Raw genomic sequence first — 19,098 nt, 5'->3', positions numbered from 1 at the left:
TATTTGTGTAAATATTTGCTTTAGGACATTAATATAATATCTGTATTAAATGTATTATTTCAGCTGGAAAGTTGAAAGATTTGAAAAAAGTTTAATACAATTCTATGGGAAAGCCATCCATTCCTGGTGCATTTCTCTGTGCAAATATTTTTAACAGTATGTAATGTTTATTTTTGGGTGATCTGTTTTAAGTTATTATTTTTGCTTCAGGGTTGTTGACTCTAAGAAGGGAATGGACGGATCGTCCAATTGTTGTTTAATTCTGATTTATATACATTTTTATAGAAGCTTTGAATATTTTTTATGAAGCGCATTGTTGTTTCTAATTTCCACATTTTTGTATCTTATCTTTTAAAATTATAACTGGTATAGTGTGTTTTCATTTTATGAGAGCTGCAAGATACACTACATGACCAAAACTATGTGGACACCTGCTCATCAAACATCTCATTCCAAAATCATGGGCATTAATATGAAGTTGGTCCTTCCTTTGCTGCTACAGTATTTACCTGGTTTATTTGCCATTAAGTAGTATGTTTTATTTGAGTTTAACATGGCTCTCTTCAAAAGTAAAATATTGTATTCCTGCTTAAGTTCAGAAAAGTATTTATCTTTACCTTTAATGGGCTTTTTCTAAAACAGTGAATTATTTTTCTTTCATTCTAATTTCCAAATCAGATTGAACTTTTGCCGAGTATGAGATTATCATTCCTCTAATGTACACCTTAAAGGTATCCCAAATTATATTGGGAGTCGGCTTTTCTTTGTCCTCTAGGTCTCCATTAGTCTTGGTAAAGGTTAATATTTTTTCATTTACATACAGTATCTAATTTATGAATAATGTATTTCTTTAAATATAGCCTACAAAAATATAGCCTATAGGTTTCAACAAACCAGCATTTGAATAAAGTTTTTTTTGTGCAAAAACATAAATCAAAATTATCATTTTTTTTTTTTTTATGTGGTTGCAACGCTGTGGAATACAGTTTTACTGCAATAGAGTGCAAAAATAAGTGCTATTCCCAAAGTTTAGCCTTCCTTTCCAGGAGGAGTCTTATTTTGAGAAAAACAAAATCCGCGATCATGCTGCAAGGAGAACGGTAATAAGAGTACCACAATATGAGTCATAATACCCATTAAACCTAGCGGTCAAATAAGGAAATGGTTCCAATTGTTTTTCCCACCATAACTTTTTCCCATGGGGGATTTTAGGAAGATTTAAAATAAGGGCTGTGTTTCGTGTAGACTTACCCCGGCGTGACATTTTTATAACCATGTAAATCTCTCTCAGACAAGGTGACTTTTATTCAAATACAGCCCTTATTTTAAGTGTTTCTAAAATTCACAATGGGAAAAATGAATGGTGGAAAAACGATTGGAGCCATTTCCCTGTTTGACTGCTAGGTTGAATGGATATTATGGACAGATCCACTGTGGGGATCTATAGCCGGCGATGTGATACCCATACTTGGACATGTAGGCTAACTCCAGCCCAATATGTCGACCAGAATATGGGCGAGTGTGCGTATAGAATGCAAATTAGCTAATCGGGCAGATTTGTTGCAACTATAAACCGTATTGCATGGCTGGTTGGGCAGCACTACAAGTCGATAGGCCGCCAGTGCTCTGGTGTTGTGCCTGCTGACTTGAAGTAGTTCCTACTGGGTAGCACGGTCATGTTGCCAGTGGTAGCTACGTGGTCATTTTTTTCTCACATTATTTTATTTCAAGTAGGATAGCAGACTACACAATAAACAACTAATAACCATCTGGATATTGAAAGAGATTTGCGTCTGTTCATATCTGGCATCAGAACAAAATGTGATTCAGAGTCCCCGAATATATTTTAAGTATTTTAATTAAACTCAAACTTATAAATGGTAAATGCAATTTTCGTATATACGGGTTCGCTGTATCACCGCGCAGGATGAACAGAGAACCGGCAAGAAGTACGTAAACAGCTGTTCTTATACCGTGATGACGTAGTTTCAACGCGTCTGTTAGCCTATCACAGTAGAGGCTGGGCTTGGTTTAGACTTTGCCCCCCTTTGCTGGCCCTTTGTCCAAGCCCCTTGGCGCGTTCCTTTGTTCACATCTGGTTGCTGGGTAGATTAGCTCCGTCTTGGGTCTGTCGATTCTACACTAAAACAGTTCCTAATATGGTATTTGTCCAGTATTCTAACCTCCTGGTTGGTCTAGAGAGATGCACCCCTCCCCTCTCCAGACTGTCCACAACTTTTATGGCCTGTGTTGGTCAGTCCTTACACCTACACACACAACCCCCTCTGTATAGTTTGTGTATGTGTGTAACAAAACAATATTCCTCTTCAACCAATATGCTAACAGGCTATTATGCATAAACATAAATCCTAACAATTTCACCTTGATACATACTGTCTACTACTCAATGAGGACATGGACAGCAACGACAGTGCTTCGCTCCTGCTAGACAAGCACTACTATCCGTCACCGCGTGGGCAGTAGTTACCCAACCAATATCAGGGTGACCATCACAGTAAACACACAACGCACGAAGCAACAAAAACATCAATAATAAATAAAATAAACAATCGTTTTAAAACTGAAAATGCAAAATTATTTGTGTAAAACTAATAGTGAAATACGACTCATACATTCTTTGGTGTAAAAATAGAAGTCCAAACTCTCGGGGTATGGTAGCTCAATGTATGGTAGTTTCACTTTAAGAAACGGACGATAGGGGGAAAAAAATACTGCTCAATCAAAACCCACTAATCCAAAATAGAGCATGTATGAGTCTTCTCCAATGAGAGCAAATCAATCAGTGGGCAGAACTAGCGAGATCCTGTTGGCGCGTTCTAGCATTTATTTGCATATTTCCGTTAGGGAACGCCTAGTCTGTGAAGCGCGTGTGTGCAATAGCTCAATTCATCATTGCACTCGTTCTAAACGACACAATTTTTTGGGAAACTATGTTAAAGATTGCAAAACTACAAACAGAACTGTATTGAGATCAAATGTTTTATCAATGAGAAAATGAGCCGAATGTCGGCCAAACTCCATCTCACTCCATCTTCTCCCACTGCCGGCGACTGGGCTTCCTCATCACCATATTTGATAGTGGGTCAAAACGCCAAACCGGATGCTTCACATTTATACATCTGGTAAAATCTGGCTAATTGTTCTGTTGTCTAACCAAAAGCAGAGCGCTATCGACACACCCACTTGCCCACACACAAGTCTCCATATCTGGATGCAGCGGAGGGGAGAACGGCTCATAATGCCCGGAACGGAGCATATGGAACGACATCAAATACCTAGAAACCTAGGTATCAAATACCTCTGAATACTATTCCACTTCAGTTATTACCACATGCCGTTCTCCCCAATTAAGGTGCATAGATGGTGTAGTTACCCAACCAATATCAGGGTGACCATCACAGGGTGACCATCACAGTAAATGTGAGTTCCTTCCCACCTACCCGGTGGGAAGGAACTCACATCGGCAATCGCATAGAACCGGCTTGTCATGGTAGCTTATTGGTATGTCATGGTGACCAAGACTACAGGTTATTTCTCCCTCGCCCATCAAAATATTTTATTTTACAAGTTTTATCTAGCGCCATGTCGCATTTGTTACAAGCTAGCAAACATAAGCTGGGAAGGGCTCATCAGGACAACTCCGGGGCGCGATAAACGTCATCAATTTGGGGACCAGGCGTGTCCGTATAGCCTCTCCCCAATTTAGTGCACTAGTAGGAAATCGTTAGATAACTCCAATGCACCAATGGCAGACCCATGCATTGTCACTCTACTATGACACCCAACCAGTCTCCTCCCACCACCACTCTCTCCGATGACAACCCCATGGGGTCGTATGGTTTAAACTCGCTATCTAATTAGGCTTAGCTAGACATATCAAACATTGTCGGTTACAGCAGAGGGAGGGAAATAAGGCACAGGTAACACACAGGTGGTCTTGACAATTTCTATTTGAGGAAGCTGCGAAGGGGGAAATGATTAAGAAAAGCAATGGAATACTCAGCAGGTACTCACACTCAAACCATAAGGAGGAAAAACACAGAATGTAATGAACAACTTTTATTGTATGCTCTGAATTAAAAAAAACACAAAAAAAACAGTCCACTGAGGCCCACAGGAGAGGTCATCATGCTGGGTTTAGAGACAAAACACGTGGCTGTGACACCAGAGATTGTTAGGAAAAGTAACCCAAATAAACAATAACCTTTAAGTCTGTATATTAAAGATCTTGAAGTGCAAACTACCCACAGCACAGACATTTCAGTAAGTTATTGTATCTTTGTTGCTTTGGGTCATGATTTTGCAGCTTCTGATGTGCAGGACCCTCATGCAGTGTTCTGTGCATTTGTTTTGTTACAAGCCAACATGAAATGGAGACAAAGGACATCCCCCTGAACTAGGCACATGATCCTATAGGTACATCTCAACTATTTCCTTGATTCCTTATGTCCTCCCTCATTGTCTTCTTCACAAAGCACAGGATCTTCTCCCAAAGTGTTTGGAGAAAGATGCAAGGAAAGAGTAATCAAGTCAATACAGTTGAGATTCATCCCATCCCACAAGCCATTCTACATTACCACCCTACATCCTAGACAAGACGCCTCTAAGACACTTGTGAGAACTTGAGCATCCCCCATCCAATTTAACATGTTATTGACTTTTCTGCATGCCTCGATAAGGTGCCAAATGAGTTTTTGGACAGAGTATCTGAACAAATTACAACAGGTGACATGCATGACATGTGTAACATTGCCAAAATAATAGGAAGAGAAAAGACAATTCTATGCTGGACTTAAACACAACTTAACTAAATTAGACGAGGGTCGTATGTAGATGTTTGGTATTTTTTAAAGTTACCTGAAGCTTTCAAAAGTGAAATGGGGGAAACAAAAACACTTTCCACTACAGTGCCTCAATGCCAGGGAATAACTATCCTTCAATGGAAATTAAAGATGTTCAAATTTTGCGATGTTGACATTTACATACTTCTGAATAAATCTAGTACATTTTCAAATGAAGGAGCGCCTAGTTCACCAAATAGCACTGTGCAGTTAACATGATAACATTATCGTAAGTGTCCCCAATAGCACCCTATTCCCTATAAAGTGCACTACTTTTGACCAGAGCCAAGTAGTTCACTATATAGGGAATAGGGTGACATTTGGGAATCAACCATATTGTCATCCAGTTAGCAGAACTGGAATACATCCTCAGTATACACAAATTAACAAAAAGACACCTTTATAAAACGACTTCAACAGTAAAAGTGCAACTGTGTGTACCTTTCTAATACTCAGTCAAAGTTCATCACTTCCCATTAACCAACCTTTACCCAATTTGTGCCCGATCATTCAAATCCTCCAAAAATTGCTTCAATGTTGCTAAGTAACTAATGCCTATTTCGCTAAAACCAAATGACTATGCAACTCGTTCTAATATTTTACGTACTTAACTCAGTAATTCTTCTGCCATCACTTGTGTAGCTGCAGCAGGCTATCAACCACCATGCAGTGCCATGACAGAGTTAGTGGCATCGAATCAAGAGCTTAGTCAGGACATGGTTTCTCTGTCAGACATCTCAAGTACTAAGCAATGTTGGTGGGTGAAATTATTTCTGGCATTCCTGTTTGATAGAAATGGGGAATTCAGGATGAGGTTTTAACCAATTCAGAAGCAACTGCCTGGCAAAAAAAAGAGGTAAAAGTGAATAACCAACATTTTTGTAAGTTCCATAGAAAGGTTACAAACAAAAATGTAACCAATGATAAACTGGGCCATTTGTCAGGAAGAAGCATACTTAGATGGCCTGCTTTAGCTAGCTCTTGTAGATGACGCTAGAAAAAGAACTGTAGCAAAAAGCAGCATTATACAACTCTAGTCACACAATACCAGGAGCCCTTGAGTACAGGGCAATATACAGAACATTTTAAAATAAAGAAAATTAGTTCTGACTTATGCGCCATTACTGACCTATCCTTCCCTATTCCTAGTTAGCATCCAGAGTTAAACTATATCACAAAACCAGAAGAATAAAGCAAAGTGTTAACATCTAGCACCATCTCTATCCTCCATACACTACAGTGTAGAATGGGAGTAATAGACAATACAGATGATTCCTTGTTGGTTTAAACCAGAATTAACAGAAGACTGATAAAGCCCTAATAAAAACATCTAAAGTAAGAGCTGGAAGTAAATGAAAAACAGAATATTGACAAAAAGTTGAGAATATTTAGCAAAAAACCACAAGCTCTGCCATTTAGAGAAGTGGGATAAATAGATGCCTAGCGTACTAGGTATGGTATGTGTAGTATACACGGAAGTAACTGACGGACCCCACTGACTATTTTTCCGCTGAAGTTATAACAGGATATATTCAAACAAATAAACCTATGTCAGTGCTCCTCAGTTGGAAGGCTCTTGTATACAGCCTTCTACACTTAACAGAATATTATCAAATACAAGTTTAGGAGAAAATTGAGAAAAAAATCTAATTGCTAAAAAAAAAGAAATACTCACGTCCCTCTGAAATATGATATTTATACACAATTAAGCCACCTGGAAATAGTTTTGAAGAGATCATGACATTTGTGTTTGACATATTGCATCATTTCCATTGTTAAAAGATATGGAAAATAAGTTGCATTCAAGCAGTCTAACCCAGTGCTGGTGACAAATATACAGCTAGTACATCTTCCTTCCTTTAGTCAAAAGTAGCAACCTAAACTATTTTTAAACATGAGGTGTTGCAACTCTGTTGATCCGTCCTCCAGTTGTATTACGCGGCCACCTTGTTATCCTTCTGGAAGGCAAAAAATGTAACACTTAATTTTGATGACTTCACTGTTGTTAAAGTTATGTACAAGTGCTTAAAGGTAGTGATGAGGGAAAAACAAATCAAATAGTTACATATCACAATATTATTTTTGGGCTAGTTGGCTGTACCTGCACCAAAACTCCAGTATTTTTCTTTCATAGCTTGTTCTCCATCTTTAAATAGGGAGCCAATTTGTTTTCAGCACTTTTATTTCCATGACTGATTAAAACTCATTGTCATGCACTCTCTGCAGCAGACATATCGTGAGCAATATGTCTGAAACTTCAAATCGCAATGAAATCACAGTATCAAATCGCAATACATATAAAATCGTGAGAATTGCAATACACATTGTATCGGCACCTAAGTATCGTGACAATATCGTATCTTGAGGTCCCTGGCAATTCCCAACCTTAATACGTAACAAACATATACATTACCCTGTACTCAAAGTTCTCTGAGAACTCCCGTCCTCCCTGGCTTGTTCTGTTGTATCCTCCCCTGTAGCCGTGGCCTCCTTGGGGGGGGCCGAAGGACCCTCTGCTGGCCGAGCGTCCCCTGCCCCCGCGGAAGCCTATGCCGCCCCGGCCACGGTAGCCCCCACGGCCCCGACCCCCGCGCAGAGGGATGCCGAACGTCTCCGAGTTCATCCGCCTCTCCTCGGCCCAGGTCTGCCTCCGCTCCCTGCCAATGAGAAAATGTTAGACGCTCAGCTGTGGTCGGACGAGGATGATAACAGTGCCTTACTGAATCCACAATGGACTTGTATAGTACATGGAAGTATGTGTATCAACAACGCCACATTGTATAGTATCAAAACATTAGCATGGGATAGAATGGATCTGAGAGAAGACAAAGACGAACCGTGGGAAACCAGAGCCGCCTCCAGATCTTTCTGCAGCTTTCCTGGAAAACAGAATAGAATATGGTTATTATCACGTATTGGGCATGCCCAAGGGAAGAAAAGATTGTATTGTTCATTCTCAATCATGTGCAAGATAAAGGGACAAAGAGGTAACTGCTATAAAAGCTTTGGGATGGATATGGGCAGCTGTAGCCTACCTGCTGTCATCACAGGAGATATTGTCGAAGAAAGACTTTGACTTGTCATAGTATACGTTAGGCGTTAGTGCCTCTCCCCCTTCATCAGCGTTGCCCTCGCTGTTCAGGGTCTCCACCCCGGAATCGCCCTTATCCTCCCCGTTGACCGCTGCCTTCTCCGGCTTCTCAGTCTTCTCATCTGTAGGATAACATTGAAGGTCAGACACTCATGAAAAATAAAGGAAGTTGCAAACTATAATTTACTCTCAATAATATAAAGGATAAATCACAAGTCAGACACGTTTCTTCAATATAGCCCATTACATTGTGGCAGGCGCACATCCACATAAATCGAGACTATCCTAAAATCAGTCTCTTTCATCTCTATCTTTTACCAAGTGTTGGTGTTGAGTCACGTGACAGGTCCCCGATTTTTCGACTATTCTCCGGTACCTTTCAGTTTGAGCTTGCTGTGGAACTCTCTGTCAATCTCCTCCTTGTTGAACTGGGCATTGGCACTCTCAAAGTCAAAGTCCTTCTCGAACTTCATTGGCCCGTCTCGGCGCACGTTGAAGTGGCCCCTGCCGCGGTGTCCGCCACCACGACCACGCCTCTGAGGTTGGGGGCAGCCAGCTGGGAAACAGAGACAGAAGAGACAATATTAGCATATAAAACACATAGCAATCACCACAAACAATAAAATTAAATAATACCACAAAACGAGTAGAATATTAATAATAAAAGTGTGCAGACATTTCCACTGCATCCTAGGCTAGTCGATGAGAGCACAGCCAACTACCCCAGGTATAACCATATACACTCGACAGAATAAAGCACAAATGGCTTGCCTTCCATCACAGACTTCAAAATATTAAAACCCTGACAGATGTGACAAATTCCAGCAGCACATAACCATAAAGTGTGAATAGCATTACCCATCAAAACACACTACAAACCCACACAACATATTATCACCAAGAATTTGGAAAATAGAATTACTAGAACACAACTTCGACTAAACAGAGCAGCCATCGCCATCTCATTACTTCTATTGACATGAAGAGCATGTCAATCTGTGCACAGCAATACAGACAGTCGCAAGCAACGGACCATGTAATGTAACCAGCTATGTAACCTACTACAGCACACGGGATGTGTACATTAACATGGGCTCGACGGTTTGAGTAGAAGTCACTAGGGCATGCAGAGTCTGAATAGGCGTGGAGCTGAGCTCAGAAGACGGTTAGAGCAGAGGGGGTCAGTTAACCTGCTGGCCGTTGACTGGCATCCCTGCCTTCACCTGGCACCTGCTGCTCAGACTCTGGTCTGGGTGCTTTCTGGCCCTCTGTGCCTGGAATGGTACGGTCCTTCAGTTTAGAGAGCTCGGATCAACTTTAATAAAGAGATTTAGCCCAACACTATAGACTCCTACCTTAGAAAAAGGTACAATTGGTTCAAATGCAGAACCTCTGGAACAGAACGTTACAATCACAACATGACGGCTCATTTTAGGTTTTTACAAACGCTCGCTATTGTGTTGCAGTCCCCAAAATATAAAACATACAGGTAAAGCGTCCGATAGGTCTCACCTGAGGAGCTAAAGATAGAGTGCATAAGCCCTGCAGTGGAAGCCCTATCTACAGCAGTGGTGTGGTGTTGATGAGAGATCGGTGCATTGCGGAGCGCAGGCCAGGCCTGGTTACTGCGGGCCCCACTGACAGTCTCACCGGTCCTCCTGGGTTCACCTCCATCCTGGATATGGTGGTGGTGCTGCTGGGCCTTCTGGTGGACGGGGCCGGCAGCTGCAACCGAGGGGGCCGTGCGGCCGGGAGCGGGACTCCTGCGGCCCAAGCCAGGGGCAGGGGGGCCCGACGGGGTGGCCTGGACAACCTGCTCTAGGGTGGGGCTCTTCCTCAGAGGGTCCAGAGAGGGGCTAGTGCGGACTGGGAGAAAAGAGGGGTTGGGGTTACACAACACTGCTGAGACAACAATTACTCAGCACTGGCCTGTCAAGAGTCAGATTTACACTACCGTTCAAAAGTTAGGGGTCACTTAGAAATGTCCTTGTTTTTGAAAAGGCGACTCCGGGATGCTGGCCTTCTAGGCAGAGTTCCTCTGTCCAGTGTGTGTTCTTTTGCCCATCTTAATCTTTTATTTTTATTGGCCAGTCTGAGATGTCTTTTTCTTTGCAACTCTGCCTAGAAGGCCAGCATTCCCGGAGTCACCTCTTCACTGCTGACATTGAGATGGTGTTTTGCGGGTACTATTTAATGAAGCTGCCAGTTGAGGACTTGTGAGGCATCGGTTTCTCAAATTAGACACTAATGTACTTGTCCTCTTGCTCAGTTGTGCACCGGGGCCTCCCACTCCTCTTTCTATTCTGGTTAGAGACAGTTTGCGCTGTTCTGTGAAGGTAGTACACAGCGTTGTACGAGATCTTCAGTTTCTCTGCAATTTCTCACATGGAATTGCCTTCATTTCTCAGAACAAAAATAGACTGACGAGTTTCAGAAGAAAGTTCTGTTTCTGGCCATTTTGAGCTTGTAATTGAACCAACAAATGTTGATGCTCCAGATACTCAACTTGTCTAAAGAAGGCCAGTTTTATTGCTTCTTTAAAATCAGCACAACAGTTTTCAGCTGTGCTAACATAATTGCAAAAGGGTTTTCTAATGATCAATTTACCTTTTAAAATGATAAACTTGGATTAGCTAACACAACGTGCCATTGGAACACAGGAGTGATGGTTGCTGATAACAGGCCTCTGTACATCTATGTAGATATTCCATTAAAAATCAGCCGTTTCCAAGTGCATTTCTTTCAAAAACAAGGACATTTGTAAGAGACACCAAAATCTTGAACGGTAGTGTAGTTGACAACAAACCTACATAATACAGTGTGTTGAAGACATGCAGGTTACATGTTGTGAAAAGCATGATGTTATGTTATTTGAGAAGACATTCTCATACTGATCCACATTCTAGTTTTCCAAAGCAGTATAGGTTGACCTCATTGTGCTCTTCACAAGACTATACACAGGCCTAACATACATAAGTGCCACAGTTGTTTCCTTCTTTTACCTTTAGATACAAGGGTAGTAGTGGTACCCAGAGAGCGTGAATCAGTGGGGAGAGCAGCGCCAATAGCACTGCTCTGAGACTGGGGTGCAGCTGAGCTTGTGTCACTCCCAAAGGAGGAGGGGACTGATCTTCCTGTATGGAGAGGAACAGCAGGTGTAGAGTATTTAGGGCAACGGCACAAGGTGGAGAGTCCTCTCGATAGTATACGTTCCAACTGGCCTCATTTCATGATTTGGCGAGTTCCTGACCTGTGATCCTGATTGATTAGCATCAGTGTAATAGAGCAGACATGGTGAGTGGTACTGTCTAATTGAGAAACTACATAGTGAGAGTCTATTTAGTGTGAGAGTCTATAAAGTGTGTACTATGTCCCTTCTTGAATGTCTAATAAGTGTAGGGAAGACAAGGCAAGTGACTGACAATAGTGGAGCCTACAGTCCAACCTTCCTCTGCTCCTGTGGCATGTCCAACCTGATCCATGGACCACATGAAGACCCGTAACCCTTGAAAAGCATGCAGGACTATGTTCTTTCCTGACAGTTGGCTTAAAACGTAGACTAATATCTACCTGCATTTCACAGGTAGTTGACTCAATGCATAGCATTAGCACACATTTGCAAAATGTGACTGACAAACACTTAACAGGACTAATAATCAGCCTTAGAACACACTTGACATTAGTAAAGTATAACTGATAATAGACCTTGAACACATGTGACATTAACTTAGCTAGCGATCACTTCCTCACCATATCCAGGCCTCGTGCTGCTGTGGCTCTTACCGACACCAACGGCGCCAAACTGCGGGGACACCAGGGGGCTGGTGCTGAACTGGTTGTACGGGGGCACCGGGGCTCGGTTGAATAGGCCATAAGAGCCCACCGACTGAAATGATGCTGATGCGGCAGCAGGAGCAGGCAGAGGGGCCGAGCCCATGGACGACTGGAGAGGAGAAAAAGGGTGATCAAGTCAAATATCAGTACACAGCGCAATGGAAAGACAACTATATTGCTTTTGTATAGTGGAATGGCAATGCAAATTGACAATTGGCTGATTCTTTACTTTTATTGAACGTGTCTTTGTTTCACATGGGTGTACTTGGGATATTTAATTTCTTTTGGGTTGGGAGAAGCTGCCCCTACCTGGACGATGGCCGGGTCCTGAGGGAGAGAGCATGTTGGCTTGGGCGGCTCACATACAGTCAGGTCCTTAATGTCACTGCCTCGAAAGATGATGTACTCAAAGATCTCATCTCGGGGCGGGATGGGCCTATCGGTGGGCCGATCCTCTGTGCCAAAAGAGCGAACTACGGAGGAAACACAAAACATACAGTTAGCATAAGCAGTGACATCAAATTTAAGTTTATTGGTCATGAACACAGATTGCAGGTGAAGGGAAATGCTTGTTTCTAGCTCCAACAGTGCAGTAATACAACACTACACACAAATCCTCAAAATCCAAACATTTATTAAGAAAAATCCGAACGACCAATGTCAGAGTTTGAAATATATACACGGTGTACACAACAATAAGAACACCTTCATATTTTTGCTCTATCGACACACACAGCAGCCAGAAAGTATTCAGACCCCTTGACATTTCCACAATTAGCTACGTTAAAGCCTTATTCTAAAATGTATTAGATTCAATCCACACAAACACCACAAAGCCAACCAAAAACAGGTTTAGAAATTTTAGCAAATATATATATATATTTTTTTTAAATACTGTAACTGAAATATCACATGTATTCAGACCAGTACTTTGTTGAAGCACCTTTGGCAGCGATTACAGCCTAGTCTTCTTGGGTATGACGCTACAAGCTGTTTCTCCCATTCTCCTCAAGCTCGGTCAGGTTGGATGGGGAGCGTCGCTGCACAGCCATTTCAGGTCTCTCCAGAGATGTTCGATCAGGTTCAAGTCCAGGCACATTCAAGGACATGTCCCGAAGCCACTCCTGAGTGGTCTTTGCTGTGTGCTTAGGGTCTTTGTCCTGTTGGAAGGTGAAACTTCAACCCAGTCTGAGGTCCTGAGCAGGTTTTCATCAAGGATCTCTGTACTTCACTCCGCTCATCTTTCCCCCGATCTTGACCAGTCTCCCAGTCCCTGCCGCTGAAAAACATCCCCACAGCATGATGCTGCCACCACACTTCACCGTAGGGATAGTGCCAGGTTTCCTCCAGACGTGACGCTTGGCATTTCCTCAGACCAGAGAATCTTGTTCCTCATGGTCTGAGAGTCCTTTAGGTGCCTTTTGGAAAACTCCAAGCGGGCTGTCATGCGTCTTCAACTGAAGAGTGGCCACTCTACCATAAAGGCCTGATTGGTGGAGTGCTGCAGAGATGGTTGTTCTTCTGGAAGGTTCTCCCATCTCCACAGAGGAACTCTGGAGCTCTGTCAGAGTGACCATCAGGTTTTTAGTCACCTCCCTGACTGCTCAGTTTGGCCGGGCGGCCAGCTCTAAGAGTCTTAGTTTGGAACCACCATTACCATTTAAGAATGGAGGCCACTGTGTTCGTGGACATTCAAGGCTGCAGATTTTTTTTGGTACTCTTCCCCAGATCTGTGCCTCGACACGATCCTGTCTCGGAGCCCCAAGGACAATTCCTTCGACCTCATGGCTTGGTTTTTGCTCTGACATGCACTGTCAACTTTGGGACCTTTATATAGACAGGTATGTACCTTTCCAAATCATGTCCAATCAATTGAATGTACCACAGGTGGACTCCAACCAAGTTGTAGAAACATCTTAAGGATGATCAATGGAAACAGGATACACCCAAGCTCAATTGAGTCTCATAGCAATAGGTGTCCTCCTTTGCGGGGCATTGGAAAAGCTCCCTGGTCTTTGTGGTTGAATCGGTGTTTGAAATTCACTGCTCGACTGAGGGACCTTACAAATAATTGTATGTGTGGGGTACAGAGAGGAGTTAGACACTCAAATCATGTTAAACACTATTTTTGCACAGGAGTCCATGCAACTTGTGACTTAAGAAAAGTTTTACTCCTGAACTTAAGGCTTGAACGCTTATTGACTCAAGACATTTCAGCGGTACATTTTGTATTCATTTGTAAAAATGTCAAAAATTATACTTTGACATCAAGGGTTAGTGTGTAGGCCAGTGACAAAAACATTTAATCCATTTTAAATTCAGGCTGTAACACAAAGACACTGTAAATAGGGCAGCAGTCTAAGGTGCAGGGTAGAGTACAGGTTGGTGACTGGCTAGTAACAGTGACTAAGGTTCATGGCAGGGTACTGGGCGGAGGCTGGTTAGTGGTGACTATTTAAGTTGATGCACCTGTACAGTCTCCCCCTAGATGGTGGCGGGGTAAACAGGCCGTGGCTCGGGTGGCTGAGGTCCTTGATGATCTTCTTGGCCTTCCTGTGACACAGGGTGCTGTAGATGTCTTGGAAGGCAGGCAGTGTGCCCCCGTTGATGCGTTAGGCTGACCGCACCACCCTCTGGAGGACCCGGCGGTTGCAGATGGTGCAATTGATACAGCCCGACAGGATGCTCTCAACGGTGCATCTGTAAAAGGGAACGGAGGCCAAGCCGAAGCCCTCCATTCCCTGTAGTCCAAGATAGGCTCCTTGTCTTGGTAACATTGAGGGAGAGGTTTTTGTCCTGGCACCACACTGTCAGGTCTCTGACCTCTCCCTATAGGCTGTCTCATCATCGTCGGTGATCAGGCTTACCACTGTTGTGTTGTCTGCAAACTTAAATCATTGTGTTGGAGTCGTGCACGGCCACTCACTCAAGCGTGAACAGGGAGTACAGGAGAAGACTGAGCACGCACCCCTGAGGGGCCCCAGTGTTGAGGGTCAGCATGGCGTATGTGTTGTTGCCTACCCTCAACACCTTGGGGCAGCCCTTGAGGAAGTCCAGGATCCAGTTGCAGAGGGAGGTGTTTAGTCCCAGGGTCCTTAGCTTTGTGATGAGCTTTGAGGGCACTATGGTGTTGAAGGCTGAGCTGTAGTCGATGAACAGCATTCTTATATTAGGTTTTGTTCTTGTCGAGGTGGGATAGGGCAGTGTGCAGTGCAATGGCGATTGCATCGTGTGTGAAGAAAGTATGGTCAGAATAGGAATAGAAAAGGTGTAGGCCTTCACCACACCGTCTGTGTAAATGGACCATTGCAGGTGATGTGCACGCAGAGGAACTTGAAACTTTTCACCCTCTCCACTGCGGCCCCTTAGACGTGGATTGGTGTGCTCGCTCTGCCGTTGTTGCCTACCTTCACCACTTGGGGTCGGCCCGTCAGTAAGTCCAGGACCCAGTTGCAGAGGGAGGGCTCTCAGCTTAGTGATGAGCTTGGAAAGCAGTATGGTGTTGAACGCTGAGCTCTAGTCGATGAACAGCATTCTTACATAGGTATTTCTCTTGTCCAGGTGGGATAGGGCAGTGTGCAGTGCAATGGCGATTGTGCTGTCCGAACTGTTGGGGCGGTATGAGAATTGTAGTGGGTGTCGGTTAAGGTGGAGGTGATATGGTCCTTAACTAGCCTCTCGAACTTCATGATGACAGAACTGAGTGCTATGGGGCGATAATCATTTAGTTCAGTTACCTTCAATATCTTGGGTACTGGAACAATGGTGGACATGATGAATCAAGTGGGGACAACAGACTGGGATATGAAGAGATTGAATATGTGACCGACCAGCTCGATCTTACATTTTTTTTTTTTTTTATTGAATAAAAGTAGAGACTCCAAGCTAGAAAATTGTACATCATTACACTACAGTTGAGGAACAATGGGACAGCAATTCTGCTTTGAAAGTTGATAAACTTAGCCTTTGAATGTTTTGGTACCTACTGGAGAGCTCTTTGTCTACACCCATTCAGCATCGTTCACACCCTACTAAGCATTAGCCCAACCCATTTCTTTAAGGGTTGATCCGAGTGTTCTGTCCTAACAGCAGCAGTCAAGCACCCAAGCTTACTGGCTAACGTTGGCTAGCTACTTCAAACACAAATGAGAGAAAAGCTCACTGACCATTTTACACGCCCTATTGAAGTGGATACTTGCATAGTGGAGTCTTGTTAAGACATGTAGCTAGCTAGCTAAACAATGAACCATAATCCCAACTCATGACATTACTACCCTGCATGAAACTGCAGGTAGCTAACCAACCAGGTTCAAATGTTAGCTAGCTAACATTAGGCTATAACTAGAAAGGCAAATGGCTCTGAGATACGAATAATATTACTACACAGATGATACACAACGTTAGCTAGCGAGACAACTAACTTTAGCTAGCAGTACACTAACTTGCAATGAAAACGACTGTCAAAATTAGAAACGTGTAAAATCTGAAAATGTAGCTAGCTAGACTATCTTACCCCCATACATCATGGATGGATGCTTCTCCCGGTCACGGATGCTATGGTTACCCTTAGTTTGAAGATGTAATCCAGATTCCGGTGTTTTCTCCATCTCCTTAGCTATCATACTCAAATTCCACTCGAGTTCCACTTATTTCCAAAGTCGGTCCACCAGAATGTGGAGAGCAACACTTCTCTAGTTCTAAAGCCGCGTTTGACAGGAGTACCTACACATACTGACCAGCTCAAACAGACAGAAGTCTGCTACATGGCAGACCAATCTGAACTAATCTCTCAGCATGTCCAGCCCACTCATTATCTCAGCCAATCATGGCTAGCTGGAAGGTTGCTGACTTTTTCTGTGGCTAAGCCAACTATGCTAATAATTTAACCATTTTATTCATATTTACAGATGGCATACAAGTCTGTTATTAAGACACATTAAATTTCATATTCCCGAAGACATTTCTGGCAAAAAATAAAATAAAAAAAGTTTAAGTTCAAATGGCTCTCCTGTGAAGTGGTGATCTGCGACATATGCCTAGTTTCCTGAAACGAGTCACATTTGTCCGTAAACAAAAGTTGGACATCCTGTGGGTCGCTTACATACAGTACACAGGTTCCTACTAGGATCAGGAAGATTGTTGTGTTAAAATTAGTGGTGCAGTTTTAGTTTTTCAGCCAGGTGAATGTTCAATGACATCAATCACTTTAACCCTCACAACCTGGAAACACTAACTGAAATACATAGCTAGTCTGATTTTGATCTCAGCTTAGCTACTAACTTGCTGGCACCAGTTTTCCCAGTCACATTACTCAGAACAGCGCCACAAATTAGAGGCTGGCAAATTGCCAAAATCCAGCACAATCACTCCTCAACAACCTGATGTTGAGTTGCTTGTGAATGTTAGCAATGCAGTTGTCATGCTATGGCACCGTAAGTTCATCATATGGTAAGGTTACATGATACTCTCAGCATGTACTTAAAATAAACATGGTTAGCTTGCTAACTAGAAAACAAGTTACATCACCAGGTAGCTAATGCAGTCCGGGAGCTTAAGCACTTACAAATTCATAACATATTGTATGAATTGGAATTCGTAAAATATCATACGAATTGCAAAAAGATAATTGCAGGACGTAACATATACAATACAAAATGGATGACATAGTAGTACAGTTTTCCGGGACCCGTTTTGTCTCGTGACAAAACTACTGGCTGAAATTATCATTAATGTCTATCTGCGGACTGCGGTTACTACATGCCGCGCACACTGCCATTGCATTGAGGCAGCTAGCGCCGTCTCTGGTCAACACTCCAGCACAGTAGGTGGCGGTAATGCACCAATAATGTTGGATGCAAACTGGCGAAAAACCCCACCAAAGAAGAAGTAGGCTGCTAGCTTGCTAGGGGACACCAGTAGTGTCCTTTGTCCCAGTCTGCTTTTAGGGTCCTGTTAGTAAACAAAGAGGTGTAATGGGTTCGTACTCAAAAATGTTACATAAAGCTTACATCGTTATTCAATGTTTGTTGGTTCCAGACTTGGTGCATTGGTACCACTTGCTGTGCAATTCTATAAACGTTAGGGTGAAGGAAGTTGCTAGCTAGCTTAATGTTAGTGGTGATGCGTAGTGGGTGCGGTCCACAGATAGACCCCTACTAAATTATACAAAAGCTCTGGAGCATCCCTTTAAGCATTTACAAATTCTTAACATTTTGTAAGAATTGGAATTTGTTTAACTACTATGAAATTATATTAAGGGCTTCCAAAGTGGCGCAGCGGTCTAGGCACTGCATTTCAGTGATAGAGGAGTCACTACAGACCCTGGTTCGATTCCAGGTTGTACCACAACAGGCCATGATTAGGAGTCCCATAGGGATGCGCACAATTGGCCCAGCATCATCCGGGTTAGGCCGTCATTGTAAATAAAAATTTGTTCTTCACCGACTTGCCTAGTTAAATAAAGGTTCAATTAAAAAAATAAAACAAAAAATGGATGACGTGGTGCACAATTTTCGTGGACCTGTTTTGGCTCGTGAGCGCTACATTCAAAGCTACTGCTGCCGGCAAATATTATACAAATCCTTTGAAGCATCACTTTAGCTAGCTAACTAGCTGGATAGTCAATTAGCTAGCTAGCTTGTTAGCTAACTAGACAACTTTTTCAGAACAGCAAGGAAACAATAACAATCCACAAGGTGTGAAGAAATTGCGTTTGTTTAGAGGCATCTCTGTATGTATTTAGTTGGTGCACAACAGTTCTGATACATTATTATTTGCACGAGTTATTTACCTTTTGCAAGTGCGACAGTCGAATTCTCAGTATCAATAGTGTAGAGGATCCCTTCGTAACGAATCTCGGCCTTCGAGATTAGGCTGATTTTGCTCCCGATATAAGGGGTTCCTCCACTCATGTTGTCTTCCCGGTCTTAGATGGCTAAATTGCCAACGATCTCCCTCCCAACTGAACGTTTCTTTGAATAATTTAACTTTGGCTAGCTCTGTTTTGTGCTTCTCTGACTTGCTATATTTTTGGTCCTCCACTACAATATGGCTACCTCATTTTCCATCGTCTTTCTAAACACGGGGGCTAACGGGAAATCAAAATCTCGCGCTTTTTCACCAAAGTCTGGAACATGTCTGCTAAATATAAACAATAATTATATAGCTTTGATTTGCAGATTAGTATGCCTATTTGATCCCTTCTATATCTTTATGATACATGTTTTGAAGCACTACTCTACGGTGTCATGTGGAATGAAAAACGTTGAGGTGCAATATGCAGCGCAAATCTTCATAAACGTAGTATGGTGG

The 19,098-nt window shown here is 42.7% G+C and overlaps 1 protein-coding gene across 4 annotated transcripts; it reads right to left on the bottom strand.

Moving 5' to 3' along the window:
* Positions 1-4,065: 4,065 nt before the first annotated feature.
* Positions 4,066-19,035, bottom strand: lsm14aa (LSM14A mRNA processing body assembly factor a). 4 transcript variants are annotated; one of them, XM_071416146.1, is made up of 11 exons: positions 18,578-19,035; positions 12,097-12,260; positions 11,704-11,896; positions 10,956-11,087; positions 9,466-9,819; positions 9,144-9,227; positions 8,330-8,509; positions 7,898-8,075; positions 7,700-7,741; positions 7,276-7,519; positions 4,066-6,817 (listed from the first exon to the last, which is right to left on the bottom strand). In XM_071416146.1, the coding sequence occupies exons 1-11, from the start codon at positions 18,696-18,698 to the stop codon at positions 6,797-6,799; spliced, it is 1,713 nt and encodes a 570-aa protein (XP_071272247.1). In that variant the 5' UTR covers positions 18,699-19,035; the 3' UTR covers positions 4,066-6,796. The 4 variants fall into 4 exon arrangements, with proteins under 4 accessions (XP_071272247.1, XP_071272246.1, XP_071272248.1 ...); XM_071416145.1 differs by having other exon boundaries at positions 4,066-6,820; positions 18,578-19,032; XM_071416147.1 differs by lacking the exon at positions 9,144-9,227 and having other exon boundaries at positions 4,066-6,820; positions 18,578-19,028.
* Positions 19,036-19,098: the final 63 nt, after the last annotated feature.

This window comes from Salvelinus alpinus, chromosome 9 (genome assembly GCF_045679555.1).
Source record: "Salvelinus alpinus chromosome 9, SLU_Salpinus.1, whole genome shotgun sequence".
NCBI lineage: Eukaryota > Metazoa > Chordata > Actinopteri > Salmoniformes > Salmonidae > Salvelinus > Salvelinus alpinus.
The sequence above is the reverse complement of the archived record's forward strand: the minus strand, read 5'-3'. Positions and strand labels throughout refer to the sequence as shown.

Bases quoted from the DNA above. Each gene is read 5' to 3' on its own strand.
- lsm14aa (XM_071416145.1), bottom strand. From the start codon at position 18,698: ATGAGTGGAGGAACCCCTTATATCGGGAGCAAAATCAGCCTAATCTCG. The intron at 11,088-11,703 runs GTGAGGAAGTGA...CTCTCCATACAG, and splicing joins CAGCACGAGGCCTGGATATG to GAAGATCAGTCCCCTCCTCC. The intron at 9,820-10,955 runs GTAAAAGAAGGA...CTTTTCTCCCAG, and splicing joins TACTACCCTTGTATCTAAAG to TCCGCACTAGCCCCTCTCTG.